The 23297-nt window shown below is 43.0% G+C and overlaps 1 protein-coding gene across 1 annotated transcript in view; it reads right to left on the reverse strand.

Annotated features, from left to right (window-relative positions):
* The window catches only part of ABCB7 (ATP binding cassette subfamily B member 7), a 267277-nt gene that overhangs the window by 76068 nt on the left and 167912 nt on the right, over positions 1–23297 (reverse strand). Inside the window, exon 5 of the mRNA XM_082262773.1 lies at positions 5029–5161. Coding sequence (XP_082118899.1) covers positions 5029–5161 — 133 coding nt within the window. The remainder of the gene's footprint in view (positions 1–5028; positions 5162–23297) is intronic.

Genomic DNA, 23297 nt, shown 5'->3' on the forward strand with positions numbered 1-23297 from the left:
AAACATACAAGTCTTTGTCTTATTTTTAGTCAAACATTGGAATAAAAAAACAGGAGAATCCAAACCAACCAGTGTTCATAAACTGGAATTAAACAGAAAGATATTTATCAAATCAAAAGATGGACCTTACATAAAAACTTGTAGCGCAAGTGATTGTTTTTATTTTGATTGCAAAAAAGGACTTTTTTTTTTTTTTATATATATATTGTCCCATAATAAAAATCATTAAAAAAAAAAAAAACACGACTTCCTTGCAGGGTTTGAAAATTGTGTAACATGTACCCTTTTAAGTATTGTTCCATAATTCAGGTGGCATATAACAGCACTTTTAATGGTGAAATGCACATGAGAAAACACTTCCAGCTAGTTATTTAAATCAGCATGCTTTTTCTAGGGCCTGGCAGCTGCAACTAGAATGAGCAAATTTGCATATGCTCACACAAGCAGACGCTGCCAGGCACTACAAGCAGCATAAAGATTTAAACAGACTGAAACATCCATTTCTATGGGCTCCCCTAGCTGTTCAGAAAGTGTACTGTTCAAACTGGGCATTGCGTTTTTTTGGGTGCGTGGAGCAGCTATCCTAAGCCAAGTAGACAAGAGAAAGGGGATTTTGCAGGAAGGGACTGCAGAGCTCCAATTAGCAACTTCAGGACATACAACAGATCATTTTCTGTGTAGGAGAGAATATATTGGCAGAAAAGAGAATAAGAACAGATTTATCAGTGTTACTGTGGCTCTTCAAAAGGTGGTTTTGGTGGCACATGACTAAAAAGAAATGATGGAAAAGGCTGTTTTTTTATACATTGATAAAACAAAATCAGTCAACCTGGAATCAAATCTCTGTTAGGCAGAAGGGTTATATATGCCGCCCCCCCCCCCCCACAAAAAAAAAAAAAAACTTGTTAAATATACCAGAGGATATATTAAACAAAAAATTGTGGACAGAAAGTAAGGAAAAACCTTAAGTCCAGAAATCATTAGCCTTGGGTCAAACCAGAAAGGTCACTTGTAATTTAAAATGGTAATTACTGCCAACATTGCATTTGACAGAAGAATTAGGTCTTGGCAGAGACTTACCGTAATTGTACTGGATATTTAATTAATAATATTGTTTAAAACATGACTTCATGTGCTCCAAAATATTATTTACAAGGCAAAGATTCAGCTGTAGCAGATACATTGCTTTTGTTTAAATTGCCATAGTAAACATAGGCCAATATGTAAATTGTACATCCTAGAAAATTAGGACAACTTACCCTAACTAGCTGTGAAAATTATACTAGTAAACAGAAAAAATGTTATCCAATTAAAGGACATCTTTGCCATGTACAAGCACTATTATAAGAGAGAGTGGACATGGCTATCAGCCCTTCAATATACTCTGAAATGTTATTGCACAACCCGGTCTGCATTTTAAAACGCTCTGTTAAAATGGAGGCATGGAACCTGTGGTGTTTTATGGAGTTTTCATTTTTTTGCACATTTTTATTCATTTTAATAGAGCTCCTGTGGCTTTGGGACCTCCAGATAAACACAACTGTAAATGACACTTCAAATAGATGCATTTTTTTATAGTAGCATTATGGCTGGCTGAATGAAGTCTATATCAATGCTTGAAAAGGTAGCGGCTTCAGTTGATTCAATGGGTCACACAACACTGCCATATATTTGTTCTCAGTAAATCGAAAATGGTTAGTGATGTAGCTGGGGGTCAAGTTGCGGATGGCTTTGTAAGTTATGGTTAGTATTTTGAATTTGATTCTTTGGGTGAGTGGCAGCCAATGAAGTGATTGCCAGGGAGGGGTAGCAGACAAGGAGCGGTTGGTAAGGTAAACGAGTTTGGCAGCAGCATTCATTATGGATTGAATGGGGGATAGCTTATGTAGAGATAATCCAATGAGTTGCAGTAGTCGAGGTACGAGATGACCAGAGAGTGAATTAGAAGCTTTGAGGTGTCATTGGTTAGGAAGGAGCATATTTTGGAGATGTTGCGGAGATTGAGATGGCAAGTTTTGGACAGTGCTTGGATGTGGGGCCAAAAGGAGAGTTCAGAGTGCAGGACCACACCTAGCACCCTGGCATAGGGGGGGGGGGGGGGGTCGGATTGATGGTTGTGCCATTGATATTGGCAGAGAAGGGGCACCTGGGGGAGGAACTGTTATGAGCTTGCTTCTAGATAGATTGAGTTTGAAGATGTGGTGTGACATCAAGACAGATGTCAGTCAGAAAATTAGTGAGGAGACTGATGTAAGCTGAGGGGTAGAGAGATAAATTTGGGTAACACCAACCTAAAAATGCTATTGAAAGTCCTGAGAGGCTATCAGCATGCAATATGCCATTCCGTTTTAAAAGGTTTTCTTAACCACTTGCCGACCGCTCACATGGAGCGTACTTCGGCAAAGTGGTTCGTTATCGTCCAGCGACGTAGACCTACGTCGCTGGACTCCTCCCCTTGTGGGTGGCGCTCGCTCTAGCTTTATTCAGTCACAGCGGGAGTCGGGCCAGGGGAGGAGCGGCGGTGATAACCGCCGCTCTTCCCCGATCGCCGGGGATCGAGTGAGGAGATCCGCCCGCTTGTGTAAACAAAGCAGGCGGATCTCCTAAGTGACAGGCAGGGACAGATTACAGGATTCAGCTTAGCTGAACCTGCGATCTGTGCCTGTGTCACACAGTCCCCTCCCCCAACACACGTCAGTAAGCACCAGGCATACATTTAACCCCTTGATCACCAATAAAAGTTAACCCCTTCCCTGCCAGTGTAATTTTTACAGTAACAGTGCATATTTATAGCACTGTTTACTGTAGTAATGTCACTGGTACCCCCAAAAGTGTCAAAAATGTCAGTCAAGGGTCCGATCTGTCCGCCGCAATGTCGCAGTCCCGCAAAAAAAAAAAAAAAAAAAAAAAATCGCAGATCGCCGCCATTACTAGTTAAAAAAAATAAATAAAAATGACATAAATTTCCCGTAGATAGTAGCTGCGATAACTTTTGCGCAAACCAATCAAAATACGCTTATTGTGATTTTTTTTACCAAAAATATGTAGCAGAAAACAAATTGGCCTAAAATGTTAAAACATTTTGATTTTTACATTTTTTTGGGGGGGAATTTCATATAAAAAAATTAGAAAAATATTATTTTCAAAATTGTCGCTTTTTTTTGTTTATAGCGCAAAAAGTAAAAATCGCAAAGGTGATCAAATACCACCAAAAGAAAGCTCTATTTGTGGGGGAAAAAAGAACAAATTTAATTTGAGTACAGCATCGCACGACCACCCAATTGTCCATTAAAGTAATGCAGTGGCGAATCGCAAAATATGGCCTGGTCAGGAATGGGGTAAAATCTTCTGGTTTTAAAGCGGTTAAAAATACGCTCATTGAGAATTTTTTTGTCAAAGACATGTAGCTAAATACATTTTGGCCTAAATATATGACAAAAAGTGAATATATTGGATATTTTTTAACTGTCAAAGTAGAAAAATATTGTTATTTTTTCAAAATTTTCGCTTTTATTAATATCGCAAAAAATGAAAAGCGCAGAGGTGATCAAATACCACCAAAAGAAAGTTCTGTTAGTGGGAAAAAAAGGACGTTAAAGTTAAAGTCGCACAGTGCAGAATCGCAAAAAGTGGCCTGGACGTAAAGCAGGAAAATCCTCCGGTCCTAAAGTGGTTAAGGCTCCGTTCACATGTGAGCGTATGGATCGCGGGCAGAACCGCCGCGGTTCCGCCCGCGATCCGGAGATTTATTGCAAATCACGGGACGCCTAGCGTTGCCCGTTGATTTGCAATAGCCCCCCAAACGCCGAGCGATGTTGCCGCGATTTCCGCCTGCCGAATCGCGGCAACATCGCGCAAACAAAATCGCGGGACGCAATACGCTCCAAAGAAGTACAAGAGCTTCTTTGGAGCGTATTGCGTCGCGCGATTTTGTTTGCGCGATGTTGCCGCGATTCGGCAGGCGGAAATCGCGGCAACATCGCTCGCGTTTGGGGGGCTATTGCAAATCAACGGGCAACGCTAGGCGTCCCGCGATTTGCAATAATCTCCGGATCGCGGGCGGAACCGCGGCGGTTCTGCCCGCGATCCAAACGCTGACATGTGAATGCAGCCTAAGAGGAAGTGTATTTTTTTTTAAATATATTTACACTTTTTTAGATCAACAACTAACTGATCACACTTATGTAAGCTGTAGAACAAAAACTATTTTCAAGTGTTCCCCCGAGATCATAAAACGTTTTCTAGGGTTCCCGCAAGGTAAAAAAGTTCAGAATGGCTGGTCCAACGTGTACTTTTTTAGTGAAGGAAATAACATGTGTATTAACAACCAGTGAAACAAAACGAAACGTCTATCTTAAACTTCTTATAAATAGCAATACTTTAGATGCAGTGCAGGAGCGCTCTCCGGTCCACCACACCTCTGCGTACATCCATTCCACCGGTTTCAGGCAGACAGGGTGGTTGAGGAAGAAGACATTTCCAAAACCTTTTTTCTTGCTTTTTTTTTTTTTAAGAAAGGTACAGCTGTACTTTTGTTCTAACTCCTGTCACAATCACTTTTGCATAAACGCATGTAAAATTAGAAAGGGAATTCATATTGCACACCATCATTATGCGCATTAACCAGATAGTGGTCCTTCAGATCTGACATTCGCCATATTAAACCCAACTCCTGTCATTCAAGTGACAAATTTCATAACTGACAAAAGGATAGTCTAGTAGTTGTGGCTGTGGTGTTTAACCTTGACTTGAGGTCCTGGATGCAGCTTATGCCACTGTGTAACCTGTGACTGTAAAGACCTGGATCTGAACATATTTTCAGTAGGGAGTAAAGGAGAGGTAAGTGCGTACAGCTGAACAAAAAAACAGCAGAAAAGTGAACCCGTTTAATTTTTCCTGTGTGAGCAAAGCACTGGTTCTTTTAACTCTCACTTTTATTGGCAAATCTAGTTGAATACCGAACCAATCAGTGTTTGGTAAAATTCTTCAATACATTCGTGTAAATTTGTTAATCATACTAGTACTTACATCCAATCAAAACAGATGTTGCTATAGTTGCCACAGTATTTGGTGCATCTGCTAGATTCAGTACATTCCCGGATACCTCATTCAAATTGTCAACTGCAAATTTAAACATGAATGGCACCATAATGTTCATACCCTGCAAAGAAACAAAATCATTAGTGGTCCATGAAGAGAAAGAATAAACACCTAACATGAACTTTTTGGTTTTTGGTAAATGTTTTTATTTATACTTTTACACAAGATTGGTTAACAAAAGTACAAATTGTCAATGTATGAAGGGATAATTGTGTTGCATTAACTTATTACATTATGTAATAAATGAATTTTGCTTTGAATATATAGAGAACATGTGAACCTAGCACAGATAATTGCTGTGGCCCATTTAACTACTTGCCGACCACCTAATGTACATGTACTGCGGCAAGTTTCATGCGTGAAATTACTTACCTGTGTGTCATTTCGTGCAGCGGGTCTGGGGTGGGCTCGTGCCCGTGGACCCGGCGGTGGTCTGATTCGGTTCAGAACCGATCAATCATCAGGTCCAGGTCAATGATTTATGGCCTGGACCTGCTGATCAGTTCTGACGAATGTAATGTACACACAGGCACAGGAAATTATTCAATCTTCCCTCCTGGAGCCCTTTTCAGTTCCAGCGTGGGAAGAGATAACAGTTACTGCAAGTACAAGAACTACACTGACACCAGAACACATAGTTAGGCACATTTAACCCCTTGATCGCTCCTCCAGTTAACCCTTTCACTCCCTGCCACAGTGTCACTAGGTAGTGTGTACTGATTACTGTATTAGTGTCACTGGTGACGCTAAATAGCGTTAGCATCAGTCCCAGATAGGTTTTGGGTACACGCCTTATATTCCCCAATAAAGTTTTAATCCCCTGATCGCCCCAATTAACCCTTTCACTGCCCTGTCACAGTGTACAGATCTTTTTTCTCATCACTGCATTAGTGTCACTAGCGATGCTAAATAGTTAGCGCCAATAAAAGTCAATCTCAGACAGCGTCAGATTGCCTGCCACTTATTCACTAATACATTTAACCCTTTGATTGCCAGTAACACTAAAGCCCCGTACACACGTAGCGATTGTCGGCCGTAAATATTCGGCCGCCGAACGATCGGCCGATTGTCGGCTTGTTAGTATGATGCTTCCGACAGCCGACAGCGCATTTTCGGCCGAACAGAATCTGTCGTGCAGACTTTAAAATTTTTGTTGGCCGTCACCAGAATGGCCGATTGTTCGCCAGTCAGTACAGAATTCGGCCGACAAACAGCAGATTAGCAAGACTGGGCATGCTCAGAAAAGAAAAAAGACACGGAAAGTTAACCATCACATGACATCACTTCTGCAGTCGGCTGTTGTTGGCCGACAAAATTCGTGTGCAGTTTTGCACTTTTCAGCCGTCAGGACAGCACCGGACAAAAGACGGCCGATCGTTCGGCCGACATTCGGGACGTGTGTACGGGCTTTACACACACACTACACACCTCCATTACTAGTGTAGTGTCTGAATGGATCAATATATTTGATCAGATCAGAACTATACTAGAGCCCCCAATAGTATAGTGTTCCCAAAAAAGCACAGCGTTAGCAGGGTCAGTCCCGACACTTGCCAACTCCTGCGTTTGGCCCCCCCATCCTAACAAGTGCAGTGTCAGTAGATCATTGTCTCTTCTGAAAACACAGTACACAAACCTGCAGCATTAGCAGAGTCAGGCATGATCTCTGCTAGTGCTAGCAGGTACATTATTTTGTAACGGTTCCAACAGTCCTTGACAACAAGGTGCTTTTTTACCCTGAGAGTTTCACTAGGTACCTATAAATTTAGTGGTCAAAATGTCCAAACAAAAGTACACTAGCGAAGAGGCCTACACCATGGGGAGCATGACAGATGAGAGCAATAGGGAGTCTTCACTTTCATAATCAGGCTCAGTATTCGAACCTGTAGAGAGCAGCAGCACCCTGACAGATAGCTCTGATGACGGAGTAGTGGTCCTTGCGAAGGTCAGGCATACTCCGTTCCCAGGTTGCTGAGGTGCAACAATCGCATGGTTCTCATATGCAGCTAGTACTAGTGGCGCTCAACCTTCTGGTAAACTGGCGAGCACCAGCAGCCTAGTACGTCCTGGTCAAACCAGCACTGCAGTAACACTTTGTGATGTGGGGAGTCCCATTAATGCAGTTCAAGCTGGTGCGGTGGCTAGCACAAGTAGTGTCCCGCAGCCACCAAGAATTCAAAGACTGACCCGTAGAGCCCAAAGTGCCCTTCCTGATGCACTTGCAAATCCTATTTGGGAGCACACCACTTCTGCAGTGCCCGTACATCCTCCATTCACTAGCTAAGCCGGAATTCAGGTGGAAAAAGCAAATTTAACTCTCCATGTTTTTTTTTTTTTTTTAGCTGTTTTTCACTTTAGATCTGTTCGGATCTATTGTGGACTAAAGCAATTTATATGCCAATCAATTTATAGCAGCAACCCCAAATTTGACCCTTACCAGACAATCTGGATGAAAACATAACGGTTCCTGAATTTAAGGCCTTTCTGGGCCTATCCCTCAACATGGGCATTACTAAAAAAAGAGTGAGTTGTGATCATCATTGTCCACAGACACAATTCATCATATGCCCCCGCTGTCTGCTGCCATGGACAGGACTAGATACAAGCAAACCTTGCGGGTTATGCACTTCAATGACAATGAACTCTGTCGTCCTCGGGGTGACCCTGAATATGATCAACTCCACAAAATTTGGCCCCTCATAAACCACTTTAACCAAACATTTGCAGCCTTGTATACACCCCAACAAGTTGTCTGCGTAGATAAGTCCCTGATTACGTTTTTGGCTGCCAGTTTCTCCCCAGCAAGCGTGCTGGATATAGGGTCAAAATGTATAAGCTCTGACAGGGCAACAGGCTATATATATATATATATATATATACATATATATATATATATATATATGTTTCCTGGATTTCGAGGGAAAAGATAGCAGATAGCAGCTTGGAGCCCTGTTACTGACCAGTCTAAATAGGGAGCAGCGGCAAGATTGTTTGGGACTTGGTGTCACCTTTATTTGGAAAGGGGCACCATTTATACGTGGACAATTATTACACAAGCGTTCCACTTTTTAGACACCTATTTGAATTTGGAATTGCTGAATGTGGCACTGTGCGACATTTGCCGGGGCTTTCCCCAACGACTTGTAAATGCTCCACTTAGTCAGGGAGAGAGAGTCTGCATGAAAAGAACGTTTACATCCTGTCTACCATTAACCCAGATACGACAGTCCAAACTGCACCGACGACTGGTGTTGTTGAGAAGCCCCTCTGTGTCCACGACTACAACCTTAACATGCTAGGGGTGAACTTCAACGACCAGGTAATTGTGCCATACTTAGTTGCTTGTATGGCCAGACGCTGGTACAAAAAAAAAAGTGTCTGTATATTTATTCCAATTGGCTCTGCTGAACGCTTTTGTACTGTACAAAGTGTCAGGAAGAAGTGGAACCTTCCTAAAATTCCAGGAAGAGATCACCAGAGCCCTTTTGTTGGAACCTTCCTAAAATTCCAGGAAGAGATCACCAGAGCCCTTTTGTTTCCAGAAGGTGCTGTGGCCCAATTTCCCAATCCAGATGCAGTGAGCTGGCTGCATTAGAAGCATTTTCTAGATATTCTCCCTGGTACCCCACCCAAAGAGCACCCCAAAAAATACGCAGATATAGGCGCAATGCCTGCTATTTTTGTCCCTTCTGTCCTGGCCAATCTTGTCTCGGGGACCGTTTCCGTCGCTACCACACACTAGTGGATTAGTAGTATAGGGTACAGCACGGCACAGTCTAGGGTACACATTCACACAGGGTCTTGAAAGATGTTAGATGGCTATCACATTTTGAGAGACCCTAGCCTGGAATGTTTAAAGTTTTTTTTTTACAGTTACAAGAAAAATGTAAAGCATAAAAAGCCAAAATTTGTCGTTTGAGTTAGATTTCAGTTCTTAGGCTCCATGTACACGGGACGCTGGAAATGGCCGCTTAGAAGCAGTTGGGTGTTTTTTTCAGAAGCCCCTGAACGCAGCTCCATGTTATCTTATCTGTCCATGTACACATGGTCGTTTACAGTCATTTGCAGGCAGTTGCGTTCAGGGACTTTTTTTAGAACACAATTATTTGCGTTCGAACGTGTGTTTCCCGGCGTTTCAAATGCAGAAATGCGGCCGAACGTGACTAAACATAACTGAACGTGATGAACCTACGTTCAGCCACGTTATACGTTTTTTTTCTTCCATTCAAAATCAATGGTTCCCTATAGGAGCCTATTGATTTGAATGGAAGTCGCACCACAAGTCGGATCCGACTTGCGGTGCGACCTGCACTGTGAGAATCTTGAGGGGGAACTCCACGCCAAAAATGGGAAAAAAAACTGCGTGGGGGTCCCCCCCAGGTTCCAAACCAGGCCCTTCGGGTCCGGTATGGAATTTGAGGGTAGCCCCACGCTGAAAAAACGGCGTGGGGTCCCCCCCAAAATCCATACCTGACCCTTAGCCGAGCATGCAGCCCGGCAGGCCAGGAAAGGGGAGGGGACGAGCGAGCGGCCCCACCCCCCCCGGACCACACCAGGCCACATGCCCTCAACATGGGGGGGTGTTGGTGCTTTGGGGCAGGGGGAGCTCTGCACCCCCCACCTCAAAGCACCTTGCCCCCATGTTGAGGAGGACAAGGGCCTCATCCCCACAACCCTGGCCGGTGGTTGTGGGGGTCTGCGGTCAGGGGGCTCATCGGAATCTGGAAGCCCCCTTTAACAAGGGGGCCCCCCAGATCACGGACCCCCTCCCTATGTGAATGGGTATGGGGTACACTGTACCCCTACTCATTCACCACATAAAAGGCAGTGTATGGAAAGAACGACAGGAGACGTTTTGGAAAGTTTATTAAAAATCTTCATCCGGCTCTTGTCTTCTCCTCTCCGGTCTTCTGCTCTTTTGCTGTCCGCTCTTCTTGTCTTCTCCTCTCTGGGGTCTTCTGCTCTTTTGCTGTTCGCTCTTCTTTTCTTCTCCTCTGCGGTCTTCTGCTCTTTTGCTGTCGGCTCCTCTTCTTCCTCCGGTCCTCCTCCTCCGACGTCTCCGATGATTATGCCGGTCTCCGGTCTCTGCAGCTTATTATATAGCCATTAGGGGTATGGCCCCGATGACGTCATCGGGAGGCCCCGCCCCCTCATGTCATAGATGACGTCAGCTGTGACTAGGCTTGTGACGGTATCAGATTTTCATGCTGTGATTAATTGATTAAGGTTTTGCCACGGTATACGGTATTATCACGGTATTCTATTATTAAATTTAAATTATTAAATTTCCACCTCACTTCAATTTCATTGCTGAATTTAGGGGCTTTGGTTCACTTATGCACATTATTATATAGTCAGTCAGTACAGACTCTGTGAACCAGGCCTAAAATAGGTCATCAAGCAGTGTCTGGCCTAACTGGTGATAACTGGTCCTGGCGCTCGGCTCCGATCCGATGGCCTGGTCATTAAGAGGGCAAATCCTTGTGGTCAAGAAGTGGTTAAACCTGAAGGAGGTGTTGTTTATAAATTACTTTACTATCGCTTTAGGCCTGGTTCACATGTATGCGGGTTGGTGGTTCACATGTATGCGGGTTGGCGGTTCACATGTATGCGGGTTGGTGGCCCACATTTGCACAGGCATAGCAGCCCATTGATTTGAACGGGCTGCTATGCCTTCATTTTCCGCAGAAAAAAGGTGCATGCAGCATTTTTTTAAAATTCAGTGGCCTTGAAATCCATCCTGCTTTTGCACCATGCGACTTACCTGCCGTTGCTGCACACGCAAACTGTTTTTAAATGCCGTGCCCACGTATACAAAAAATGCAGAAAGCTTGCCAGAGCAGGAACTGCAGGTTAGTCACATGGTGCAAAAGCAGGATGGATTTCAAGGCCACTGAATTTTAAAAAAATGCTGCATGCACCTTTTTTCTGCGGAAAATGAGGGCATAGCAGCCCGTTCAAATCAATGGGCTGCTATGCCTGTGCAAATGTGGGCCGCCAACCCGCATACATGTGAACCGCCAACCCGCATACATGTGAACCAGGCCTAAAGCAATAGTAAAGTCATTAATAGATAAAAACACCGGTCCTCCTGCAGGTTTAACCACTTCTGGATCGCAAGGATTTGCCCCTTTAAAGACCAGGCCATCGGATCAGAGCGCCAGGACCAGTCATCACCAGGTAGGCCAGACACTGCTTGATGGCTATATAATAATGTAATGTGGGCTGCTATGCGTGTGTGTTTATATATGTATATATATATATATATATATATATATATATATATATATATATATATATATATATATTAGAGCTGCACGATTCTGGCCAAAATGAGAATCACGATTTTTTAGCTTGGAATAAAGATCACGATTCTCTGTGTAACAAAAAAAAAAAAATTGGGATAACTTTACTGTTACGTTTTTTTTTTTTTTTTTTAATTCATTAAAGTCTATTAATTGCGTTTGAAAGACTGCTGCGCAAATACAGTGTGACATAAAATATTACAACAATCGCCATTTTTTTTCTGTAGGGTCTCTGCTAAAAAAATATATAAAATGTTTGGGGGTTCTAAGTACTTTTCTAGCAAAAAAAAACTGATTTTAACTTGCAAGCAACAAGTGTCAGAGAAAGGTCTAGGCTTTAAGAGGTTAAACTTCCTTTCTCCCTGGCAGAGGGAAGGAAAAGATACAATGTAAACATTTTTGTTTATAGTTACTGGGAGAGCTGTGTGAGTGAATGAGTCATCCAGCTCACTGAAATGTATCAATTCACAAGTCAGACCCAGGAGCAGAGAAACTCTGTATTTTAAAAATGCCACAATAACAATACCGTGGCTATGCAATACCGCGATATATCGTATTACCGAAAACCGGCATATGTCTAGCTGTGACATGAGGGGGTGGGGCCTCCCGATGATGTCATCGGGGCCACGCCCATAATGGCTATATAATAAGCTGCAGAGACCGGAGACCAGCATAATCACCGGAGACGCCGGAGGAGGAGGACAGGAGGAAGAAGAAGAGCCGACAGCAAAAGAGCAGAAGACCGGAGAGGAGAAGAAAAGAAGAGCGGACAGCAGAAGAGCGAACAGCAAAAGAGCAGAAGACCCCAGAGAGGAGAAGACAAGAAGAGCGGACAGCAAAAGAGCAGAAGACCGGAGAGGAGAAGACAAGAAGAGCCGGATGAAGATTTTTAATAAACTTTCCAAAACGTCTCCTGTCGTTATTTCCATACACTGCCTTTTATGTGGTGAATGAGTAGGGGTACAGTGTACCCCATACCCATTCACATAGGGAGGGGGTCCGTGATCTGGGGGGCCCCCTTGTTAAAGGGGGCTTCCAGGTTCCGATGAGCCCCCTGACCGCAGACCCCCACAACCACCGGCCAGGGTTGTGGCCCTTGTCCTCATCAACATGGGGGCAAGGTGCTTTGAGGTGGGGGGTGCAGAGCTCCCCCTGCCCCAAAGCACCAACACCCCCCCCATGTTGAGGGCATGTGGCCTGGTGTGGTCCAGGGGGGGTGGGGCCGCTCGCTCGTCCCCTCCCCTTTCCTGGCCTGCATGCTCGGATAAGGGTCTGGTATGGATTTTGGGGGGGACCCCACGCCGTTTTTTCGGCGCGGGGCTACCCTCAAATTCCATACCGGACCCAAAGGGCCTGGTTTGGAACCTGGGGGGGACCCCCACGCAGTTTTTTTCCCCATTTTTGCCGTGGAGTTCCCCCTCAAGATTCTCACAGTGCAGGTCGCGCCGCAAGTCGGATCCGACTTGCGGTGCGACTTCCATTCAAATCAATAGGCTCCCATAGGGAACCATTGATTTTGAATGGAGGCAGAAAAACGCTGCTAAAAGCAACGTGGCCAAACATGCAATAACGCAAATGGAAAAAGCTACTGAAAGCACGTTTAACAGCTGCTTTTTCCCGGCGTCAGAAATAGCTTTGCGTCCCGTGTACATGGAGCCTTACTGTTTTACTGTACTTTATACTATACTGTGTAATGTTTTGTTGTTACTCTGTTTATTGTTAACCATTGTTTGCTTTGCAGATACGCCATTCTACTGTTTTACTACACTGTATACTATACTGCTATATTGTAATGTTTTATTGTTACTAGGTTTTTTGTTAACCGTTGTTTGCTTTGCAGGTATGCCCATCAGCTGCAGCACTGATCTGTTTATTCTGACAGAAAAAGCGTTTGCTTTCAGAATACGTAACTCAATGATTGCAGCACTGTAGGAGGTAATTTCACTACCGCAGTTAAAAAAAAAAGAGCATATATGGCGAAGCATAGGGTGGTGGACCGAGGGCTGATCTCCTCTATGCTTCACCACATAATTTTTTTGTAAAATGTTTTGTAATTTTCCAGAAACTTATGGCAAAACATAAAATTTTCCATGAAACTAACATGCCTCTTAGCGAATATCTTGGGGGTGTCTACTTTAAAAAAAAGGGGTCATTTGGGGGGTTTGTGCTATCTTGGCATTTCAGGGCCTACAAAACAGTGATAGGTAGTGAGGAAGTGAAATTAGAAATTTATGCCCATTGGAATCCTGAAGGTGGCGATTGGTTTTCGGCACCCATACACGAATTGACTGCCAAAAAGTCTCACACATGTGGAGAAGCAGCAGAATGTATTCTGGAGTGTAATTCCACATATACCCATGGCATGTGTGAGAAATACACTGCCAGCCAAAAAAAAATAATCAGACACTAATATTTCATTGGAATGCCTTTAGCTTTGCAATGTCAAAAGATTTCTTTCCGTCCGGTGTTGCATTCATTTTTCGCCAAATGATGGGAGAGTCGGACAACTGCGCAGAGCCTTCTCCAGCACATCCCAAAGATTCTCAATGGGGTTAAGTTCTGGACTCTGTGGTGGCCAATCAATGTGTGAAAATTATGTCTCATGCTCCTGAACCACGGTTTTAAAATTTGAGCCTGATGAATCCTGGCATGGTTATCCCATCAGGGAAGAAAAAATCCATTGATGGTATAACCTGGTCATTCAGTATATTCAGGTAGTCAGCTGACCTCATTCTTTGGGCACATGCGCCTACTATCCAAATAGTTACTGCATGTTTATTTTAGTTATTTAGTTGGTTCAAGGTGGCGCCTTTTTTTGTGGCCGGAAAGTGTATATCATTCCAGTGACAACTTTGTGTAAAAAAAAAAACAAAAAAAAAAAAACAACATTTGTGAAAAAAAATTAAATATTCAATGGGCTCAACATGCCTCTTAGCAAAGTCCTTGGGGTGTCCACTTCACAAAAAGGGGTATTTGGGGGGGGGGGGGGGTGTTGTACTGCCCTGCCATTTTAGTACCTCAAGAAACGAAATAGGCAGCCAAAAAGTAAAAGCTGTGTAAATTCCAGTCTGGTAAGTGGGCGCACAACTCTGTTACGGATCCCCCCAGTGTTGATCCTGCATGTGGTTCATCTCTTGCACTGAGCACGTTGCACTTTTGGAATCATTGAACTGCACAATTGCACTAAGCACTTTTATTGTATTTTTTCTGTCACAAATTCATATTAGCACGGACACTTTAATACTTGGCACTTCGAAGAACCTGTTGGGGGTTCGCTTTTCATATGAACTTTTTTTACCTAATTTCCCAATTTATTTCTGTTATATTTCCAAATGGTATATATATATATATATATATATATATATATATATATATATATATATATATATATATATATATATCATGTATTTTTGATGGTGCCAATTTAGACATTTTCACACCTTTTGAGCGCTGTCCCCTTTATATTCACTGTGTACACAACCCCTTGTTGTTTTGACTAGCTGCTCAAAAGGAACCTATATAATAATTTTTTAGTTTGTATAATAACACTAATATTTAACCTAATCTAATATCTCACCTAATCCTAGGCGCGTTCACGTGAGCACACACACTCACATTTTTTGTTTCAGTTTTTGATTTACAAAGCACTCTGAACATACATACAAGTGGTTGAACAGCCTCAATTCACAAAATGCATTGACTATTTTTATTACCAAAAGTTATTTGCTTTCTTTTATCCAAAATGTTTTTTTCTTCTCACTGCATGATCAGCAGAATATACGGCATGCACATTATGTACATTTTTTTGTTAAATTTATGACTATTTATTTAGGAAGATTAACGCACAAGAGAACAGCTAGGTTCAAGCTGGTGATAACTGAGGTTCAATGATACACTATATTACCAAAAGTATTGGGACACCTGCCTTTACACGCACATGAACTTTAATGGCATCCCAGTCTTAGTCCGTAGGGTTCCGTATTGAGTTGGCCCATCCTTTAGCGCTAGAACAGCTTTAACTCTTCTGGGAATGCTGTCCACAAGGTTTAGGAGTGTGTCTGTGGGAATGTTTGACCATTCCTCCAGAAGCGCATTTGTGAGGTCAGGCGCTGATGTGGACAAGAAGGCCTGGCTCGCAGACTCCACTCCAATTCATCCCAAAGGCGACCCATCGGGTTGAGGTCGGGACTCTGTTCGGGCCAATCAAGTTCCTCCACCCCAAACTCGCTCATCCATGTCTTTTTGGACCTTGTTTGTGCACTGGTGCACAATCATGTTGGAACAGGAAGGGGCCATTCCTAAACTGTTCCCACAAAGTTGAGAGCATAAATTGTCCAAAATGTCTTGGTATGCGGACGCCTTAAGGGTCCCCTTCACTGGAATGAAGGGGCCAGTCAAGTCAACCGCACACCATAATCCCCCTCTACCAAATGATTTGGACCAGTGTACAAAGCAATAACTAGCTTTGAGAGCAATTTGCACACAGCAAACAAGACAAAACATATTTCCCAGCACACTTACCAGCTACTACTAGACAGCAAAAAAAAAAATAATAATAATTCACACGGTCTAATAATTTGCATAACTAACAGAGGTTATAGTTGCATAACATTTGCAAACATATATGGAAGCCACACTGCCTCATCAAGGTGTCTTTGTATAGTATGGTCCCATCTCCAAGTCTATGAGAGTCACATTGTTGCAACATATAAAGCAATGGATAAAGAGCAGGTATGCCTACAGGGAGTCCATACCTCTTTTTAAGGAGGAAGGACACAGCAGAGGATCAGCAGTGCACAATGGCAGCTGAAGGCATCTAATGTGTCCTTGTGTCATATCCATCAAGCTCAACTAAATTTGCAACTGCCAAAATTGATATCTAACTAGCGAGCAAAAAAAAAAAAAAAAACTGCACTGCCCCATAAAGGCACCTCTGTATAGTGTGGTCCTAACCCTAGTCTGAGAATCTCCATATTGGAACATACACTTTATCAAAAGTATTGGGACATATGTTTTTACATGCACATGAACTTTAATGGCATCCCCAGTCTTAGTCTGTAGGGTTCAACATTAACTTGGTCCACCGTTTGCCCCTATAACACCTTCAACTGTCCACAAGGTTTAGGAGTGTGTCTATGGGAATGTTTGACCATTCTTCCAAAATGATTTGGAACAGTGCACAAAGCAAGGTCCATAAAAGGCATCGATGAGAGGGTGTGGGGTGGAGGAACTTGACTGGCCTGCACAGAGTCCTGACCTCAACCCGACAGAACACCTAAGTCGGCAGGAAGTGTAGTAAACATGCAGATGTGGCGGGCGGATGTGCATCACATCTTGAAACATCCAGATAAGAGGAGACTAAAAATGTTAGATTGTAATAAAATAATCTACTCGTATGGTACTGAAGAGGTATGAACAAGTGCAAAGGGGATTAGCACATAAAAATGAATTCGAGCATCTGCTTGAATGCTAATAGAAAGGTTTTGGTTTTATGAGCTGGTCTACAGTACAAAGAAATTGTTTCTTACCTTATTCATGTTGCTGTACCCACAAAAAAGTACACGTTTCCCCCATCATGGCGTGCATACCCCCAAAGGGGTCTTTAGAGGTCTGAGAACCATAGGGATAGCCAATGGCTCTAGACCTGCATAGAACTCTGTTCTATGTAGGATTCAGTACCCAAAAGCAAACATTACAGGCCATCCCCACACACGATGGGGTCCAGGTATAGACTCAAGTTACACAGAGTAACTGATCAGGAAAGTTAACCACAGGCAGTAAGTAGTCAGATCTTAATAGAAGTGTCTAAAAGGAGAAGTATGTGGGGTATTTAACTGTGGCCATAGAAGCGGCTCACTGAAAATTTTCAGGAAACAGTCATTATGATATAGAATAACTCCTCTATGTGAGCTTACCCTAACATATGTTGCCACTTTTTATTTTAAGGTTGTATTCTACAGTCCCTTATACTGGACATATACTAGGCCCCTTTGTGGCGACTTCAACCATCTTCCCTTTGTCTTGATCAGTGTCGAAACAATTGTCCATTAGTACAATTTAGAAAGGTATGATGCAGTTTTGTGCCCTTGTTTGTGAAGCTTTAGGTGAACCCGTCTTAGCCTTTAACCACTTACAGGCTGTCCGCCAGCATTTTACTACAGGCAGGCGTGTCTCACAGGCACCTGTACTTCGCTCCCTTCTTCCGGGTTTAGGGCACACAGAATGACAGCAACCATAAATTTTCTTTGCTACAGTTCAGAAAAATCATCTGGTCACCCTATCTACCGAAAATAGAAGTCTGCAATATTTTAAAAAATAAATACACACTTAAAAGGGTGCTCGTAACAGTGTTTGTAATAGCTGACCACATAGACTTTAGGACGGTCACCAATTCTGTCACAATGGTGAATATGGTTACCTTTAATAACAGGCTGTAACCAAGATCGCTAACAAAATGAAGAGATATTTAAATAATTTAAGAAGCAGGATTCATTGTAATATAATATCCTGCAGTGTGATTATCATTAAAGGAAATAGCGTTAATGGCTTTTCAGTTATGGAGATATGGCTCTATTGCTTGTCTTTCCAATTCCAAATCCCACCATGGAGCCATAAACCTGACATTTTACAGACTATGGGTATAAATGTGTCAGTTAAGGAAAAGAATATCCTTTTAGCAAGTAAATTCAATTGTGCCCCTTTCCTTCAACATATCCTTTAGATAAGTCTTTCAACAGGAATATTCCTAAGTATCCTGCACACATTTTAATAACATCTAAAGCCGACATCCAGGATTTCAGTGCAGTGGATTCCCTGAGGGTAAAACATGAATATATATAAGGCCAAGTACCATTCCATTTCATTCATAATCAAGTGAGGATTTATTCTCATCAGCAAAATTTGCCTTGATTTGAAATTCATTAATATCGCAAGGAGCGGATTAGGCTGAAAGAGGCAGAGATGTGTGAGCAAAACTGTGTGGTTTACGTTTTAAATTAAATGCTTTGTGGATGGAGGGCTAATGCCATGCAAACTCCTGCTCAAGGCAAAAAAAAAAAAAAAATGCACACATGCAATTCAATTTATACTAGATATATAAAAGAAGGAAAACAGAAGAAATAAATAATGCCAAACTCTTGAGAAAATCTTTGATTAGCTAGGCATAATTAGGTTTTGTAAAATAATTCTAAGAACACTATTAGGTGTGCAACATAATAAGCACACAATTTTAAATGAAAATGATAAGCACAAGAACCACCAGTATGTTTTTGGTAGTCTAGGTATGACACAATTTATTATTTTTTATTTTGTATAAAACGCCCTATTTTCTTTTTGCTGCCAAGTCTGAAATAATGTTTAAAAGGCAAGTTGGCAAGAGGAACATCAAACATCTGAATTAAAGTTGAACTCCAATTTCAAACTACTTATCTGCAGTATCATGGTTGCTCCTTTTCATGCATGCAAGGCTGAATGTGTTATGGGACATGCAGTCCCTGTAAAAGTGTTCCTAACCACTTGCCAACCAGCCGCTGCACTTCTAGTGCGGCAGGTCGGCTCTGTACCTGTATGACATTTTGCGGGACAGCTAGTGGGCGCGCACACAAGGGGAAGCAATCAGCTAGTCCGGTGGCCGCGATGTCCGCCGTGCACCCACAATCGCTCCCCGTGGAGACAAAACGACGGTCTTCTGATGTAAACATGGCAGGCCGCTGTTCTGTCAGTAATTAACACAGGGATCCTGTGTTCCTCCTATTTGGGAACACAGGTCAGTCTCTGTGTTCATCCAGCAAGCCTATCCCCCACACAGATAGAAAGCAACCCCTAGTGACACATTTATCCCTTTGATCTCCCTTGATGTTAATCCCTTCCCTGCCAGTGTCATTAGCACAGTAACAGTGCATATTCTTTGCACTGATTACTGTAGTAATGTCACTGGTACCCCCGAAAGTGTCAAAAATTTCAGTTAGGTGTCCAGCCTGTCCGCCACAATGTCGCAGTGCCGCTAAAAATGGCTGATCGCTGCCTTTTACTAGTAAAAAATAAATAAATAAATAAAATAACAAATCTTTCCCCTAGTTTGTAGATGCAATAACTTTTGCGCAAACCAATCAATATACACTTATTGGGATTTTTTGCATCAAAAATATGTAGCAGAATACATATTGGCCTAAAATGACGAAAAAAAATAGATTTTTTTTTTTTTATTGGGAATGTTTTATAGCAGAAAGTAAAAAAAATTGGATTTTTGACTTACCGTAAAATCAATTTCTCTGATATTCATTGACGGACACAGCTCATTCATAACCAGTGGGGTAAACTGCCCCCTATAGGAGTAGGATACTAGGCAGAAAAAAATTCTGGCTACACCCATTGCCAGGGCAATCCCAGGGGGTATACTCTCTGCTATAACCACACAGTTTTCTTTACCAGCAGTGTCAGGAGAATAATTGCTCCACAGAAGGAAGGGTGCTGTGTCGGTCAATGATCAGGGAAATGGATTTTACGGTAAGTCAAAAATCCCATTTTCGCTTTCTTTCATTGACGGACACAGCTCCTGGTATTCAAGACTATTGGGACGTTCCAAAGCAGTGTTAAACGTGAGGGGTGGGAACAAATAAAAATTTCCCAAGGCTAAACATTAGCCAACCAGGCAACAGGAGCTCAACCAAACAACTGAAACCCACCTGAAAAAAAAAAAACAATAGACCCTCAGAGGATCAGGTCCTCTTAAACAGCAGCCTGCAAAAACCTTGCGGCCAAAGGAAGCATCCGCAAATGCCAACAAATGCAATTTATAAAACTTTCTAAAAGTGTGCACCGATGACCAGGTGGCCGCCTTGCAAACCTGCGTCACTGATGCCTGATGGCAGAAGGCCCAGGAGGCACTAAAAGCCCTAGTAGAGTGTGCCTTGACAGGGAAAAGAGAAACCTGACCTCTGATGGAATAGGCCTGAGCCACCGTCTGTCTGATCCATCTGGAAATGGTCAAAGAAGAAGTGGACAAGAGAGAGCGCCTGACTTCCTGAAAGACTCCGTAGCCGCCAGGTACACCAACTGGCCGGATCACATCCAAGGCATGCACGGCAATTTCCTTCGGATGTTTAGTCCTGGGACACAGGGAAGGCAACACAATGCCTGCATTCAAATGAAAATCAGAGACAACCTTTGGAAGGAAAGACGGACAGGGGAAAAGAACCACCTTATCCCTGTGAATCATTAGGTAAGGTGGACAGGATAACGCCACCAGTTTCGACACCCTGTAGGCAGAGGGGATAGCCACCAAAAAGGTCACCTCCTGGAACATCGTAAGCAGAGGAATCTCCCGAATATTTTCAAAGGAATGCTTCTGTAGAGCTGAAAGCACCAAATTGAGATCCCAAGGCAGCAATGGAGCCCGTACTGGAGGGACCAAATGTCAGACACTCTGAAGAAAGGTATGCACCAGGGAGTGTGTGGCCAAAGGTCGTTGGAAGAAGACTGCCAAAGCCGACACCTGGCCCTTGATGATAGTCAAGGCCAACTTCTGTTCAACCCCCCACTGAAGGAAGGTTAAGATCCGAGCCACCGAGAAGGAGCGAGGATGAACCCCAAGTGACTCTCACTACGCAATGTACGTCTTCCATGTACGATTTTAGATCTTTCTAGAAGTAGATTTCCTAGCTTTCAACAATGTAGGAATCACCGATTCAGATAAATTCCTATCCTTCAGCACCTAGCGTTCAACAGCCAAGCTGTCAAAGCCAGAGGCTGTAAAGCAGGATGGAAGATCGGCCCTTGGGATAGCAGATCCTCCCTGAGAGGAAGCTTCCAAGGAACATCAACGACCAGCCGCACCAGATCGGCGTACCAAGGCTGAGGAGGCCAGTCCGAATCCCTTCTGCCTCCATCCTGCGTACATGTCTGGGCAGAAGCTTGAGAGGCCTAAATCAGCCGATGCTGACCCCATGTGGCTACCAGCGCATCTGTGGCATCTGCAAGAGGATCCCTTGATTGAGCCACAAACCTCTGCACCTTTCTGTTGAGCCGAGACGCCAACAGATCCAACCTGGGAGGTGCCCCAGCGGACACACAGCTGATGAAATACCTCCGGATGAAGGGACCTGCCAATTTACCACCCGCGGGATGTATACAAGGAAGAGGGCTGGAACGAACCGTTCTCCCCACGTACGAATGCTGGCTACCTCAAGAGCCGCCAGGACACTTCTTGTGCCCCCTTGGTGATTGACATAAGCCACGGCAATGGCATTGTCCGATGGAATGTGCACTGGACAACCCTATAGATGATCCATCCAACGATCCAGACACAGTCTGATCACTCGGAGTTCCAAGACATTTATCGGTAGTCTGGACTCTTCCAGATCCCCTGAGCAGAATGCTTGCCGAGGACACCTTCCCAGCCGGACAGGCTGACATCCATGGTGACCACTGGCCAATATAAGGGGAGAATCCTGTATAATAAAAATAATAGATTCTATACCATCCAGGATCAGGAAATGCATTCATCATCATCTTTCTACAACCCCTGGTAGGAAATATGTCCTCGTATTTGAAAGACATTAATCTCTTATGAGTGGAGGAGTGGAGAACACAGGAAAGGATATTTGCTAGCCACGGCAGACATGGCCTCCCTGTATACCATCAAATCTCACATATTGGGTTACCTAGCTGTAGGATATCCTTAAACAGGATACCAATATACCAGCTATTCAAAAGAGGTTCATTATGGACCTATTACAATTGGCTACCACTCAAAATTACTTTGGGTTTAATGGACAATTCTTTCTCCAGAATAGGGAAACTGCAATGGGAGGAAAATGTGCCCCAGCCGTGCTAATCTTTTCAAGGCTAAGTGGGAGGAGGAGGTTAAAAAAAAAAAAAGTATGCGTCAGCGCTGCCCCTTCCACTTTCTATCAATGTGTATACTAAAGTATAAATCTGTGTAACAGAATAAAGTGCTACGTGCAAATCTTTTAGCACCTATGTGAATCAATAAATATACAATAATAAACAGCAATATATATCAAAAGATAAGCCAAATAAATATCATACAATTAAATAGAGTGGCTATAAATAAATGACCAGGTGCTAGCTGTGTTAATATAATCGTGAACCAATAACAAATGAATAAATAATGGAAAAGTCCTTAAATAAATAAGTTGATAGTGTGGAAAGTGCTCTAGTGCTGTTATTCACAAAGTGCCAGTGCTCCCCTTAGGTGACCCCACTAACCAGAAAGATGTATGTATTGAGCCTTGTGTCTGGATATTATCTCCTTTGGGCTGGTAATTCCGCACTTTTCATATGTCACAATAGGGCTGCTGGAAGTGCCGCTGGCCATGTATTCCTCATTAAACAAAATGAAAATGGCTCGCCATGGTGAAGTATATAATAGAAGATTTATTTAACACAAAAGAAACACACTTGCAGAGTTTCAGGAAATAGATTGCGGTCTGGTCCGGTGGACACTGCTCCGGCAGTGTGCGTTCCACCGACCGGAAGTGCTCGGAACTGACGTCACACGCTCTCTGCCTCGCCCTCCTATTGGGCGTTATCAATAGCTGGCAGAGAGAGCGTGTGTTGAACTTAAATACCTAAACACTCCTCCTCCTCATTTACAATTGTCTTTATTCCTCCTGAGTAATCCGGAAGTGTATACGTGACCACCACCTGGAACTAAACTAGTGATTAATTGTACTACGCTTTAATAAGTCTGGGATTATACCAATAATCACTAGTGCTAATATTTAATTAAATAATAAATAAACCTCCACTGATTCTTAAACTATGATTACTACATCATTAAGCTAAAATCTCATAAATACAATCCCATTGATAGAACAGCGACCCCTAGTGGGTAAACATAATTAAAATTAGATTCTTAATATCATTACA

The sequence above is a fragment of the Pelophylax lessonae genome, assembly GCF_965119305.1.
Source record: "Pelophylax lessonae genome assembly, chromosome: 7".
Taxonomy (NCBI): domain Eukaryota; kingdom Metazoa; phylum Chordata; class Amphibia; order Anura; family Ranidae; genus Pelophylax; species Pelophylax lessonae.